The sequence below is a fragment of the Calonectris borealis genome, chromosome 1, assembly GCF_964195595.1.
Source record: "Calonectris borealis chromosome 1, bCalBor7.hap1.2, whole genome shotgun sequence".
In the NCBI taxonomy this organism is placed as follows: domain Eukaryota; kingdom Metazoa; phylum Chordata; class Aves; order Procellariiformes; family Procellariidae; genus Calonectris; species Calonectris borealis.
Genome location: NC_134312.1, coordinates 188,050,565 through 188,065,527, shown reverse-complemented (window position 1 = coordinate 188,065,527; position 14,963 = coordinate 188,050,565). Strand labels below are relative to the sequence as shown.

The 14,963-nt window shown below is 42.1% G+C and overlaps 1 protein-coding gene across 3 annotated transcripts in view; it reads right to left on the bottom strand.

Annotated features, from left to right (window-relative positions):
- Positions 1-13,578, bottom strand: part of GTF2F2 (general transcription factor IIF subunit 2) — a 97,554-nt gene extending 83,976 nt beyond the window's left edge. For 2 of the 3 annotated variants that reach the window (XM_075139576.1, XM_075139577.1), the window contains exons 1-4: positions 13,307-13,558; positions 6,392-6,465; positions 5,899-5,917; positions 4,329-4,473 (exon numbers count right to left, since the gene is read on the bottom strand). In XM_075139576.1, the coding sequence (XP_074995677.1) occupies positions 4,329-4,473; positions 5,899-5,917; positions 6,392-6,465; positions 13,307-13,372 (304 nt within the window). In that variant the 5' untranslated portion in view covers positions 13,373-13,558. Of the gene's footprint in view, positions 1-4,328; positions 4,474-5,898; positions 5,918-6,391; positions 6,466-13,306 lie in introns of all 3 variants that reach the window. The other variant, XM_075139578.1, reaches the window with a different exon arrangement.
- Between the last annotated feature and the right edge of the window lie 1,385 nt (positions 13,579-14,963).

Genomic DNA, 14,963 nt, shown 5'->3' with positions numbered 1-14,963 from the left:
GCTATGATAGCTGATGACAAAGATAAGATAAAATGACTAGAAGCACAAATAGCATTGTTGCATAGCAACTGTTGATGTACATATGGTGATGTTTATGGAACAGAATGTAGTTCATATTTAATGCAGAAGTAATACTAAAAGCAGCCTAGACAGCAAGACCTAGACAGCAAGAGACAACTGTGCTTTGGATCCCTCTGCAATCATCACAGAAGCCACACTTCCCACCAGCTTTGCTAAACTGATGTTCAGGAACACCACTGCAGGTCTTCATGATTTGCCCAGCAATGAAGACGATGCAATGTCTCACATGTGCAAATAGCCTTGCAAAGGAAGTAGGGACGTATTTTGCAACTAGTACTTTCGGAGTGCATTGTACTACTCTGTATTATTCATTAGAGCTATTTCAAAATACAGAAATAGGAAAATAAAAGAAACAGGAGAAACCCCAGAGTCAGTCTAAACAGAAAGTACACCATGTGTGAAAGCCAGCATAGACCAGATTTTTAATAGTATCTGGGATGGGATCCACTTTATCCAGCTTTATCTTAGAATAGAGTTTAATTTCTGTTTGAATTTATTTATTAGCTGTATCCAACACAGAATAGAACAGAATAGAATAGACTGTTTCAGTTGGAAGGGACCTACAACGATCACCTAGTCAAACTGCCTGACCAGTTCAGGGCTGACCAAAACTTAAGGCATGTTGTTAAGGGCATTGCCCAAATGCCTCTTAAACACTGACAGGCTTGGGGCATCGACCGCCGTTCCAGGAAGCCTGTTCCAGTGTTTGACCACCCTCTCGGTAAAGAAATGCTTCCCAATGTCCAGTCTAACCCTCCCGTGGCGCAGCTTTGAACCATTCCCACGCGTCCTGTCACTGTGCCCCAGGGAGAAGAGACCAGCACCTCCCTCTCCACTTCCCCTCCTCAGGAAGCTGTAGAGAGCAATGAGGTCGCCCCTCAGCCTCCTTTCTCCAAACCAGACAAGCCCAAATTTTGTAGTAGCTCAGATCTAGTACACACACTGCAGAAGATCAAGAAACTGCAATTCATTAGACTTCGGACATAACAAATGGCACCTCAGAAAAGCCTACTGCTGTCCATTAACTAATATGGGACCACCAGAGATGCAGAGGTTTGCAATGTCAGAACTAAAGGATTTCTTCCAACTACAACAGGTATTAGAAGCAAGTTTAGTTAAGACAAAACAAAAAATACAGAAAATCCATTCAGAAGACTAGAAATTACAACATGCAGAAAATATTAAATTACTTCTCAAGTTTGATGTCTTTTGCTTGCTCTAATTGACCTGACGAGTCAATGTGAAGTGCTGAATTATCCAGAATATGTAAACTCCCTGCAGCATTTTCCAAGATTACAAAATATTTCAGAGGCAGCTTTGTCATTCCTCATTCACCTTCTGAAAGGCCATCAAAAAGATGGTCACTACAACGTAAGGATCCCAAGATTAGAGAACAGCACACAGAATAGATCTTAGGGCTTTTAATGTGCTCCAGAAAAATATAAAAATAAAATTTAAAAAAAAAACCCAACACACAAAACCCCACAACAAAACCCACCCTTTATAAAAGAAATCCAACTGTTTTATGCAATTTGCTCCACTTTAGATAAGTTCAGTCCTCAAGAAAGGTACTGACTGAAAGCAATAGTGCATGAAGCACTTTTTTATTCATATTTCATTCATGTAATTCCTCAAATACATCCTTCCAGATGCAACATTAGGAATGCCACCTGCAGTTCCATAGCAGCTTAATCTTTGGCCCACTGTGCAAACCAGCATATTGATTCTGTTATATAGCGCACTTTGCAAAAGAAAAAGGAACAAGATCACCAATGCTTTTCACACAAATATGCTAATTATAATTTCAAGTCAAATATTGGTCCATGACCATAAGAATGAATGAATTTCAATTTCCTATGACTGTCTCTTATTGCAGACTAACAGATGTGCAAAGCCGTGTCTTTCTCCATGGTTGATATAATTATAGTGGTTTTTCCATGTGGACTTTCTGGCATCAAATAGGCTAGCAGCCTTTCTTTCGGCTGGGGTATCCATATAGTTTCATTCCACTCTTCAGACACCCATTTTCACATTATCCATAATTCACTACAAAATTTGTTGAAATTGGCCCTGGAGCTCAAAACATATTGGTGATACACATTCAAACACAAGAGTATGGCTGCAGGAACATGGTGTCTGTAAGAAATCTGCCTGGAATTTGGAATATTTGTGTCACATTCATCTTTACAACCAAAAAAAGTCATGCAAGAAAAGCACATTAAAGTTTATTTTTGATTGTACTGCCAACGCCAGCTTTAACATCACATCAAGACGTTTTAACCATTTTGTATTTAAGCGAGTTTCATGAAAACTCACTGACTGCACATTATGCTTGCTAATCTCAAGCAAAAACAGTTTTGACAGGGTCTATGCTTACTCAGTGTTTCACTCCAAACATTTCTCATTTCACTAACTACCCTTTGCTCCCGATTAATATAACAACTTCTACTCAATAGATCCATGGTCCTCGAATAACATTTTGTAGTTGTTAAGAAATGCCAAATTTTTAATTGATTAAATAAAAATAGGACAGCTTCTAAGTACCTAAAGGTTTCAAGACACTGGTATTACAGATGGTAAAACAGAAATAAATGCGCATCTTCTAGCTATCAGATTCTAATGACTTCCATTCTAACTGATGACAAATACTCCACATTCAAGTTAAGCATCTGCACTCACTGCAGCTTATGCTACCATTAGAGGTTTTTGAAGCAATATTTTGTATAAAAAGGTGTCCTGGGAAGCAAAATCCCATGGGATTTGCAGCAAACATACAAATATCACTGAATGTGTATTCTAAACATATCTTCACATCTGACATCTCTCTCTTCTGCCAAGCATTCTGAGGTTGAGGCACAGAGAAATGAAAAAGGATGCAGTACTACTAAAATACTTACAACGTTATTGAAAACTTGCTCCCTATCTCTTTCCACATTTGTAATCTATGAATTATAAAAAACAGTATTTTTAAAGTGTTGCAAGTCACACACATGAAAATACAACAGGTTTTTTTAAGTGAAAAACCAATATCATGACTACATTAGTTTCAGAGAAAGGGATAATAACTGAAAAGTGCCCGAGTTGTACTATAAGAGCTTGTATTCCTAAACACAACCGTGACAGTCAGGCTACTTGTGCCTTAATATCTCAATGCTCAGCCATTAAATCTTTAAAAAGATTTTAAAAAGGAGGTGATCAAACTTACTAGGTATTCTAACTCTGTCCTGTGAGCTACGATTCTCCCTCCCTCATTTATTCGATTAAGCATCACACTGCCATCACATCAATTACTTGCCAGCCTATGAACATAAAAACATCAGAAGCTGGTCACACTGTAGGTTTCTGCCCCACAGAAGGCAGAGGTATCAAAAAAATTTTACTATTATTTGTCTTCTGGGGACACCAAAACCTAAGTGCCTGAAACTGAGATACCTTCTGCAGACCATGAGATATGCTCTGCAGACACCTTCCTTTTCTCTCTAACATCCAGAAAATGACTATGTAATCTCAGTAGAGAACCTTACAGCACATGGCAGTTACATGCAAGGCAGTCTGCTGAACTTACTGTGTGCAGTGTAACACTACCATGTGCCTTAAGTCTAACATGCCGTTTAGGACATATGATCTTGAATATCCTAATCACTTATACAGCTACTGAGCTGAACTTAGGGCAGGCCAAACAGCTGAAATCCAGTGAGAAAAATGATAACCTTACTGCTGCACTGTTTGGTATTATAACCTTATTAAGCTTTAATACACTTAAACCATATATATACTTCAAGAATACGTGGTGAACAGATGTGTTTATTGCTAAAATAGATCTGTTCAACTGGGCAGAGGAAAAATCAGCACTCTTATAAAACTATATTCACAGCAGAAACCAATTCAAGGAGAAAGAAAAAAAGTATTAGTTGATCCCAAAAGTCCGTGGGAACATAAAAACATTTTTTCCAGTGAAAACCCTAAAAAGGAATGCACAATGTACTGCATTCCATGCTCTCTCTGTTCTCTTCAGCAGATCCACAGCTGAAATGTACATGATAACCCTATGGGGGCAACTTAAATTAGTTGCTCAATCATATGAAGAAAAAGAGACAGACACAAAAAAAGAACAACAGTGATATGTATGCAGGTAACAACAAAACAGAGCCAAAATCTGACTTCTGAGTCTACCGGCCTTTACAGCAGCCAGTTTATTGAAATCACGTATACTGGAATTGTAACAAAGAACTTGAATTCTAACTTACCTAATGAACTTTCCGTGAACACTGTTAAGGTCTGTCCTCCCACACTTTGCAAAAGAAATGGATGTTCCCTTGGTGCACTGACTGAAGCAGGTTTTCCTCCAATATCATTGATGCTTGCAAGCTCTTCATTCAAAGTAAATGACACCTAACAGTCACAATGACCACAGTGTTACTAAACAGACTCAATTACACAGCTTTAAGAGTTATGGGGAAATAAAAACAGAGAAAAAACAAGTAGTATAGCACATTTCCATTTCAAAAACATAAAGAGTGGGATAAGAGCCTTAATATATTGATCTCCTGTTGAAATACAGAATTCAAAGCTTTCATGTACTTAATAAAATTTACTCATCTTTTAAAAAATTGTAAATTACTTCCTCCTGAAGTCAGAGAACAATTTGATTTTACTTATTGTAAGGCATAATAGGTTTTCAGACGTTGTTCAGTATGAGTGCTTTAAAATGTTTCACACAGCCAGCTGAGTTCCAGAAAAAGTGCTGATGTACCAGACAAGTGTTATTAGCCTGGGGACTCCTGAATTGCATGCAGCCCAGGAGAGGTTCCAATACAGTTCCTTTGCTATGTTTACATTGTATGCCCAATACAGGAGCTGAGGAGGTACTGGGGGGACTCGGTAACCAGAATCCCTAGCCACAGGACTCAGCACGAAACCTGAAAAGGGACTGTTCAAACCCGCACTGCATACTTCTCCTGTCCGTCCTGCTTAGCCTCATTCTGCCATGCAGCAACAGGGTCCCCGGGAAGCCACCTGTTCTCAGGGGGTTCCTCACCACTTGGCTCTACACAGACTGCAAAATGTGCTTTGTGGCTCTCATCAATATCAAGATTTTGGTGTGGGGCTCACAAAATTAGGGAGGTTGGCTCGTATTCCAGCCTAGAAGAGTCCAATCAAACATCGAAACCTCCAGTAGAACTCTCTCCACTTATTCTAAAAGGAGTTTGGCCAGGTTATCAAATGGCAAATGCGGCTTGCTTCCCTGCCATTTTTTCATCCAGAGTTTCTTCTAATTCAGTGACAGACCTATGTGGTATTTGAAGTAATTCTAAATAATGCAACTTTCCTTATCTCTTGTAAAAGATACAGGAAGTTACTAACATTCACTGAGGCTGCTAATAAATGTGGTAACTTTTGCATACAGAAAAACCTTAAAGTTGCTTTATATTTAATAGGACCAAATTCCGAACTTAAGACAGAATACTTTCTGAAATTGCAACCCTCCCATCTCCAACTTCTTTTGCTTTATCATCCTCCTCCTTAGTTCTCACTTTCGCACTAACACATCTCAAAATGTTTAGCGAAAAGCTCCCTACTACAGTTGCTGCTTACAGATGTGTAAACAAACTCAGGCAACAAAGAGACTTGATGAAAGTCCCACAGTAAACCTATGGGCAGAGCTACGAACAGAATACTCTCCTCCTGATTCTGTGGTAAAATGCTTCATTACAGGTGTAACAAAAAATATATTACATTAGAAACCAGCATGTTCTACACAATTTTTAGAATTTAAAATAAACACATTCACAGCCTTTGTATTTAGTAATTACTTACTTCTGTTCTTCCTTGATTTCTGCAAAAGAAAATATTTAATGTTTTAGTTTCCATAATCTAATTGCACAAGTTCAGCTTCCCTGATAAAAAAGCAAATTAAAATTCTAGTTTTGTTACTCATCTTCACTCCTGAGCTGCTCAATTTTTTTTTTTGATGCTGATGCCCAAGAATAAATGGGAAAAGTCAGCAGGTGAGAACAGAAGCAGCAAAATAGCACATAAGTAAGTTAAAGAACATTCTCCAGTTAAATGTGCATATTTCTTGGGTTTAAGAAATCAAACATCATGTAATGGGATACAGCCACTCCCCTGTATAATTTCATATAATTTATGTATTGATAATCACTATACAAGCAAGTACCTTTCAGTTTCAGAGAAATATGCACAGTGTTTGCAAGAAACAGGATTATGTATTATAAGAGGTGCAACATAATCTGTTTTACTGCAGGTAACTTCTAAGAATTGCAATCAATAAGGTACAGTAAAGGCTTACTTGGCAATCCTCAGTTTTCCCACTTCACCCCTTCCTGAAGCTTTATTCCACTGTTGTGACAAGTATTTGGGGACCTAAAAAAAGAATACAGATTTCAAGAAAAGCAGATTTTAAAATTCTACATAAATTGTATACGTGTATATACTTTAAATGCATTTACTCTGACTACTTCAGAATAAAGTACGATCTAAATGTAATAGACAATATATTTTATTATGGAGAGCAGAGAGAACAATGTAGCACAAAAATAAGGCCCGTGGAGAGTCCCAAATTTCCCAAATGAGGGAAAAATCTTATAATACCTTTAATCTCAAATACCATTATCCGATCATGAAAGGCAAAAAAAGATCAGCATCATATTCTTAACTAAGGAGTCCAAATAATTTTATCAAGTAATACTATGCTTTTAAATATTCATTAGAAATTCTCATCTCTCTACGACTTAAAAAAAAAATCCAACAATGAGAAGTTAGGCAATAACAACTCAGAGACCAAAAGGTGCTGTGAAGGGAAGGCTTAGAGTTTGGGAACCTCAGACACATTCAGCAGCAAACCATACCCCTACTCTCACCGGATGTCCACTTCTTCAACAGCAGAACTACCCTATGCAGGTCTGCCTCCCATCACTCATTCCCACCCCTCCCCTCTACTGAGGAAGGTCTTTGTGCAGCTGGTCAGTATATGGAAAGAGCAAACTGATCTGGCTGGGAGGTGTGGGGAACGTCTACATTTTAGCTGTGCTGATTTTATATTTAGCACATGGACCAACCAAACCAGGCTCCCAACCTGCTTCCCCGAATAACTGCACAAAGCAAAGGTCTGTGCAGGGACAGGAACAAGCAGCCCTGCTGAAGCTGATACATCCAAGGAATAAAAGCTGCTCCAGTGATGCTGACTCACCCACACACATTCCTTCAGTTACAAAGGTTTTGGTATCTGCAATCTCAGGTGACCTGGGCTTACGATGGACAGTAAAGGCACCTACGTAACCAACCAACAAGCTGGAAGCTGGCTTTCCAAGCAGACCCGTTTTTCCTCTTTTCCCTTCAATGTAGCTGAAATCACTGCCTCTCTACTCTCTGGCCAAAAAGACTACTGCCAGGTAAACTAGACCCCAACAGCTGGCACTTCCATGGCCAGCCTCAACGCCTTGCTGCTGCCACTGTGCTGCACACCCACGCTCTGCAGGCTCCCAGTCGTGTCCCAGATGTGACGATGCATGCACGCTTGTGTGCAGCAGCAACAGCACTCCTTTTTCAGGAGAAGGTGTCCAGTTCTTGGCAGAGTTACCCCAGTTCTCTCTAAAGACCGGGCAAGCTTAAAGACGACGAACAACATTTATTCTGTGAAATGAAAAGGTTAAGTGTTTATTTTGATATCTGGTGCTATTGCTTGATGAACACCTATAAATCTGAGCACTCATGTGAGGGCACAGTTTCCCAAGATTTCAAAAGGTGGACTGCGCTGGTGGCTGCCACCACCCTGCCTCAGAGAGGAGCTCCCAGCTCAGCCCCTGCATTCAGCCCCAGTGAGGCACTTCAAGCTTCTTAGTTTAGCCCCAGAGGAATGAGGAACTTCTCTACCTTCTCTGCTCCACCGCGTGGCATCAGTTCTAGCCATGTCCACCTTTCCTTGCAAGAAGCCAGCTCAATCAGTTATAAGCACAGAGTGCAATGTTTTGCAGATCACATAGATTTGCAGATCACGGTTTTTGTCACCACCATTCAGCAATTATGACTGTCTTTTCTACGATGGCTTTTTATACAGACTGAACATGACACATTAGTACAACAAATGTGAGATTGGAGCAATTTGCCCCCTACACACAAGCTATTAGATGTAGAAGTACCGTGGCACATCAAGAGATGGAATACAGACCTGAGGCAATAAGGACAATCTCACACCTGACTATTTAAAACTAACTGTAAGGTGTTCGAATGATACGGAAATTACAGATTTTTTTCAAAAGGAAATAGCTGAAAGCAGTCTAATAGAAGCTACTACTTCCTATAAACCCCTTTTCTTCTAATAAGGATGCAGCAGTCGCTGGGAGAACATCATCTTAAAGATCTACTGTAGTCTCAGTGTCTAGCAAAACAGTGGCTTGTTAAAGGAAAAATCATGTACTGTTCCAACTTCCAAAGAAGTATTCTGATACAGAAATTTTGTATCTTTTTTCTTCATACGCTCATGACACATCAGGACAAATCTACATTCTTTAATTTTACAGCAATGTTCTTTGTTGGTACAGCAAAGTTTATCTAGCTCACACAGTCCACAGCTACTGAAAACATCTGTGCCCACATAGAAAAATGGTGTGAGACAAAGCCAGTGAGAAAGAGAAACACACTAAGCTCTGCCTGTGGCATTTTCTGTTTCAAGCCGCAAAGAGGCACTTCGTAGCCTGATTTTTGTTTTGCATAGAATAAAACTAAGCCAAGTTTCACTACACAGCTGAGGAGGCGAAGAGCCTATTTCAGGAACTTGCTGACAAACAGCAACCTGCTAACTTCCTAAAGCTCAAATTAATTTAACACCAGCCTTGCATTTACCTGTTCTTCAAAAAAAAAAAACAAACAACACCAGAAAACACCTTGGTACTGGTGCTTAGCACTTTCCTTTAGTCTCACAGCACCCCATGAAGCTGTGGAACCGCTAGAAAATCCAGACGTCTTCCAACTGCTCAGCCAAACTAAATGTCAGTCCATGTTTCCATAAAGTCCTAACACTGGGTCAAAAATGCCACAAATGCCCAACAGAAAGCCATGAACTGGTACAATCTACTGATATATATTTTTTCCATGGTTTTCAAAGTGGTAATTTTCTACAGCAGATTTCATGCCAGATCAGATACCATTTTCTTTCTAAAGCCAAGATAAATTCTATGACGTGTGCCCCAGCTGACTCAATAGAAATATTATTATGTGCTCGCACCTAATCTCTATCTAATTTATATTGCCAGGTAATAAGGTAGACACACATTCAGTATGAATGGACAAGAAGTGAAGGACTTTCATGCTGTTAAAATCACTGACTTGCTATATAAAATAATCAGACAGGGAATTTATTCAGATTAAGAGGTTGCAGATCAATCAGCTTCTTTCAGCTGCATGGGAAACAGTCTCAAAGAGTGCAATTAATCATTTTTCTGCTGGCCCATCTGCAGTCAAGGGCTATGCAGAGAAAGAAAAATGGTTATGAAGGACTGTGATCAAAGGATTACTTCTAGCTATACACAGTTACTTCAGTTAAAACCAGGTGGTACTCTCAAAACTCTGTAGCTCCACGCTAATGGCATAAATGATCACAGGAAAGATTAAATAAACTCTACACACTGTAGACATCTTAATTTGCCACTTTCTTTTAACTTTAGCATGATGAAAGTTCAACTTAAGGAGAACAGTCAGTTTTCAAACTCTTAACACTCCTTGAAAGACTGTACAGAAAACAAGAGCGACCTGCTTTTACAGAGCAGGAAGAAGTTTCAAAGATCCCACAGCAGGATTTTGAAAAATATACACCCACAGAAAGAATGACTTGTGGACAGCGTACTTGCCATACTGAAAGGCTACTGAATGTTTTCAAGACATGTGGCCTTTACGATGGGATTTGGAGGTAAGAACACTCTTCTCTCCAAAAAACATACAATTTAATCACGAGAAGAAATCTGACGTACTAAGAAGCATCACTTCGAGACCTCTTCAGACTGCTGTTTTCTTCTTGCTACTCAGATCACATAAACACCCGGCTCCAGTACACGAGGCACCCTGCAGGTAGTGTACGACACAAGGGCCCCTGCTCCATGCATCTTTCCGCTTATTCACAGCTTCCTATCTGCCTTTAGAACAAAACAGACAAACAGCCCCTATCTGTAATAAACTACTTCCGATTTTCTGTATGAAATTAAATTAGCTCTTTCTCTATATAGCAATCCATATGCAGTACGTACATCAGAAACTGAGTAAGGCTGATGTCAGGTTCTATGTTTTTGTTTTCCTTTGAACATACAAAAAAGAAATTATATAAAGATATAATCTTTCTAAATATAGATCAACGCAGCCGATTAAATAAAAAAACCAAGCCATCACACAAGGAACAAGAAATTAACAATTCTAATGGCTAACACTAAATGGGCTTCACTTCACCACAAGTACATAACCAACAGTTCTTATAATATTTCCCTATCTTAGCTTTCACTGAAAACACAGAAAAAATTATTCCAGTTGCTTTCTGGGTTTGTACTAAAGCGACTCACTCGATTTCTGGTACCTCCTCTTACTGCTCATGCTTCTAAAATACTCATCACTACATTTCTTTATTGCCTGTTAAGTAGTCTCTCTGGAATACTTCCTATGCTAGCATAATACATGCTAAAAGGAAATTAAGTAAACCAGTTTTTTTTATTCCAGCAGAACTGATTGCTCTCTCCCTCAAAGGAAGGATAAATTCAGCCTCGTTATCCTAGCTAGTGAAGATAAAGTGCAGGTGCTACACACTGTCATGCCTCTGAGTGTGTTGAAGGGGCTAGTAACAAGGATGGTTGTTTCCAAGTTCAGGTCCGAAGGAATTCAAAGGATAAAATCCTGCACATCCCTTGCTATGGTCTACCAACGTTAGCAACTTTGTAATTTTTTAAATTTTTATTATACAAGAAGACAGCCAAATTATAAATTCAGACCACGTGCATGAAGGATTACATTAACACTTATGTGGAAGAGCAATATTTAAGCGTTCCTCTCATGCTAGTTTTCTCATTAAACCAGGCAGCATCCTGTGCTCACAGAGTGGCATCAACTAGAAGCATAGATGTGCCTGAAAATTCCTGGCTTGTTTCAAGAACCATCAAACTGTATCAGACTAAAGGACAAGTAAGTTGAGTGTCCTGTCTCCAAATGTCGCCAACAGCAGTACTTACAGAAGAGCAGGAGAACATACAAAGAAAAGGTATCTCCCCAGCATGCTATTCTAATTACTGCGATCTTTGACGCAGCAGCCTTGAGGTATGGGAGCATATTCATTTTTAATATCTCAATCTGATTTTCTTGCCTGAGTTTGTCTAATGGCTTTTGAGCTTCTGTGAAGTTTTGACATTCACAACTTCCTATTGCAACAAGTTCCAAAACTTAACTACATATTGTGCAAAATGGTACCTGCTTTGTTTGCTCTGAGCCCCACCAGATGAATTAATTTGACACACCCTTAATTCTTGTGTTAGAACTGACTCTTCCCTACTCATTTCTTCCCTATCCACCCGAGAAGCTACTTATTACTTTACAGATCTCTGTAAGATTTCCAAATCAATCACCTCGCCAGCCTGAAAGGTAACAATGTATTTAGGAGTTTCCTCCACAGCCACCGTTCCTTGTTCCCCAGATCACTGATGGTGCTCTTCCCTGTACCTGTTAAGGTCTACTGTATACTTTGCACGATGGAGGATGAGACCAGAACTACACACAGTATTCAGGATACAGGAAATATGATGGCATAGTAATATTTTCTCTTTTGTTCTCTGTATCTTTTGTAATCATGCCCAATGCTGAATCTGCTCTTTTGACATTCTCAGTTATCCACATCTACTGTGAAACTAAACCTCCTTTCTAATGACAACAACCAGAAAAGACCAAATTGCTGTGTAAGTATTAGGATAGTTTTTCTCTATGCACATCAGATTAGATTTTTCAACTCTGAATTTCATCTGCCGTTTTATCATCCTGTCACTCAGTATCATGATACACTTCTGCAGCTTTCTTCTGTCAGCTTTCATTTTTACTGCCCTGGATAAGCTATTACAATCAGAGCACTACGCAGCTTTCAGTAAGGTTTCATGAAACCAGACATTCAGGTGTCAGTACGAAACAGGAAGCCGAATGGAGCGACCTACCCACCACCAGACTTGCTTTGCGGTGCAGAATTTTTGAAATTATCCACCATCTTCAAGTGCCACAATAAGATCCTTTGTAATCTGATGGTGTCACACCCTCTCACCACCCAGGACAGTATTTGGGTACTCCCCTGTCCCCACAGGTTTGCAGTTGATGGTCTGAGCCCAATCTCTGTCCCCAAAGGAAGAAAAGGAGGCCGCTCCTTTGGAGGAGCTACTCTCTCTCCCCAGACAGAACAAATACAGGTCTAGAAAAAATGGGGGCACATCTACAGAGGACTAGAAGGGGACCAGGACACATAGTCCCCCACTGGCTGCGAGTCTCCTCTTTCCTGAGCCACGGCTTGTTGCTGCCAGCAGACATCTTGGTAGAAAGACCCTCCACAGAAGAGAGCTGAGGCCGAGGCAGCGGCGGCCTAGTTAGCAGCAGCAGGCGTGAGCGTGGCCCCGCACCGGACAGGCGCTTGGGTTTGATCTGATGATCTTTACACCTTTTCATAGTGCCTGCGTTATAGCTGCACCGTTCTAGCACTAAGGTGAGCTGTAGTGACAAGACACGGGAGCTCATTTTCCTTATTGTTTTTTTTTAACAATGCCGTGAATCTGGAAGCGCTCAAACTTTCTCAGGCTCTCAAGAGTTTTGGGAAAAGACAAGTTACGCTGCCATGTTTGTTACCGCTAATAAAGCACGAGCCAGGGACAGCTCCCAGGTGACCCCGTTCTCCCTGTCTGGTTTCATTTACCCCAGCAGCTACCCGGGCAGACGCCACGCGTCGCTGCCCGCCCAGCCCCCGCGCCCACGGGAAGGGAAAAGGGGGCACCAGGGAAGCCTGACGCTGCCAACCCCGGCCCCACGCCGCAGGCCGGCTCCCCCCGCGCCCCAGGCACGGCCCGGCTCTGCGCTGCCGCCCGGCCTCTTCCGCGGGACCCGCCGGCCACCGCCGCCAGCCCGGGCACGGCGGGGCGGGGACGGGAGGGGAGGCCCGGCCGCCACAGGCCGCGCCGGGCCCGGGGGCACGCCCGCGGCTTCTCACCTTCACCAGCCACATGCCCGTGTTCTGCTTGGCCCCGGTGAGGTCCAGCTCGCCCTTCTCGCTCATGGCGGGGCAGGTGGCCGGGCCGAGGCGGAGGCGGAGGACGGGGCGAGCGGGCGGTGCACGGGGGCAGCTCTTCCTGCTCCCGCGGCCGCTGTATCCGCCCGGACCCGCACGGCAGCGCACCACCGGCAGACGGTGGCCCGCGGCGGACAAACCTCCTCCTCTCGCGGAGCACGGCGGGGGAGGGGAGGGGAGGGGCGGGACGGCGGGCCCTCGCTGCTGCGGTTGCGAGAGTTCGAGTCCCCGCCCCGGCGCGGCCGCGGGCAGCGGGGGCCCTCGACATGGCGGCCGCAAAAAGTTATTCTCGCCCTGTACGGGAAGGGTTATCCCGGCGTGGTGGAGAACGGCAGCAGCATGCAAAATGATCTAGAGAAACTGGAAGAGCAGACTGGAGAGAGGAGACACCGCCATGACAGTGCTCTCCCATGTTGGCAGGAAATGGCGGGCTGGGGAGCAGCTCCGGGGAAAGGGATCAAAGCATCACAAAAGTGAGGAAAAAAGAGCAGGTGAATCGCTTACCATGGATAAAAAGTGGACAATTAGGCTTAGCTTTCCGCAAAGGGAACTCATGGTGAAGCACTGGAACAGGCGGTCCAAAGGTGGGATGGCGTCTCGGACACGGAAAGAGAGGGCAGGCGTCTGCCAGTTCTGCTTTGAGATGGGGGTATTGGGCTTAGATAACCCCTCTAAGCCCCTGTTTTACAACTCCGTCCCTATCGCTAGGGAAGTTTTCCTAACGTCTAGACTGTTTCCCTTGTTGCAGTTTAAGCTCATTATTTCTCTTCTATCCATTGTGGACATGGAAAGCATTTTATTACCTTCCTCTCTGCAGTTTTACTTTATCCCTTCACTGAGAATATCCCTTTGGTTTGTCTCCGCTTACACTAAAGAACCTCAGTTCATTCAATTTTGTCTCATTGGTCATATTTTCTGGACCTCTGGTTGTGCCGGTTGCTCTCTGAATTCTCCCCAGCACGGGTTTACGTCCTCCTTGAAATCTGGTTGCACAACAGTGAAGGTCATACGCCGTCCAAGACTGCACCAGCAGCCAGCAGAGAGTATTTCTGGTACAATATGCAAGACATTGCTCATCTGGCTTGCAGAAAACGATCTTAGTATTACTTCTCAGATATGATAGTCTGTCTTTCTAATTTTAGGCAAGCATCTAGGTAACCAAGGAGGGCAATGCTTTTATGCATATCTGAAGCAACAACAGGTAACATTGAACTATTCTGATTAGGATTAATTATATTTAAAATCACTTTTGTTTTTACATTGGAACTGTACTTGTCTGCAGAACTCAGCTGGGAGGGTGGATGAAGCTTATACCATTAGTCAGCTTCCACTAAAAATTCAGATTTCATTAAGACAACCTTTCACAAACACACCAGAGGCTTCTCCTCAAATGTTAACAAAAATAGACGCAGATGCATCTGAACAGCGGTCAAACCAGCCACCATTCCTGGGACTGTGCGACCCTCAAATATTATGGGTCTAAGACCCTTAGGTTTTGTTCACCTGGAAAAAAGGTGGATCTACACAGACAAACACCATCACTTTACAGTTTGCTTTTGGGTCCTACTCCACTGATTCT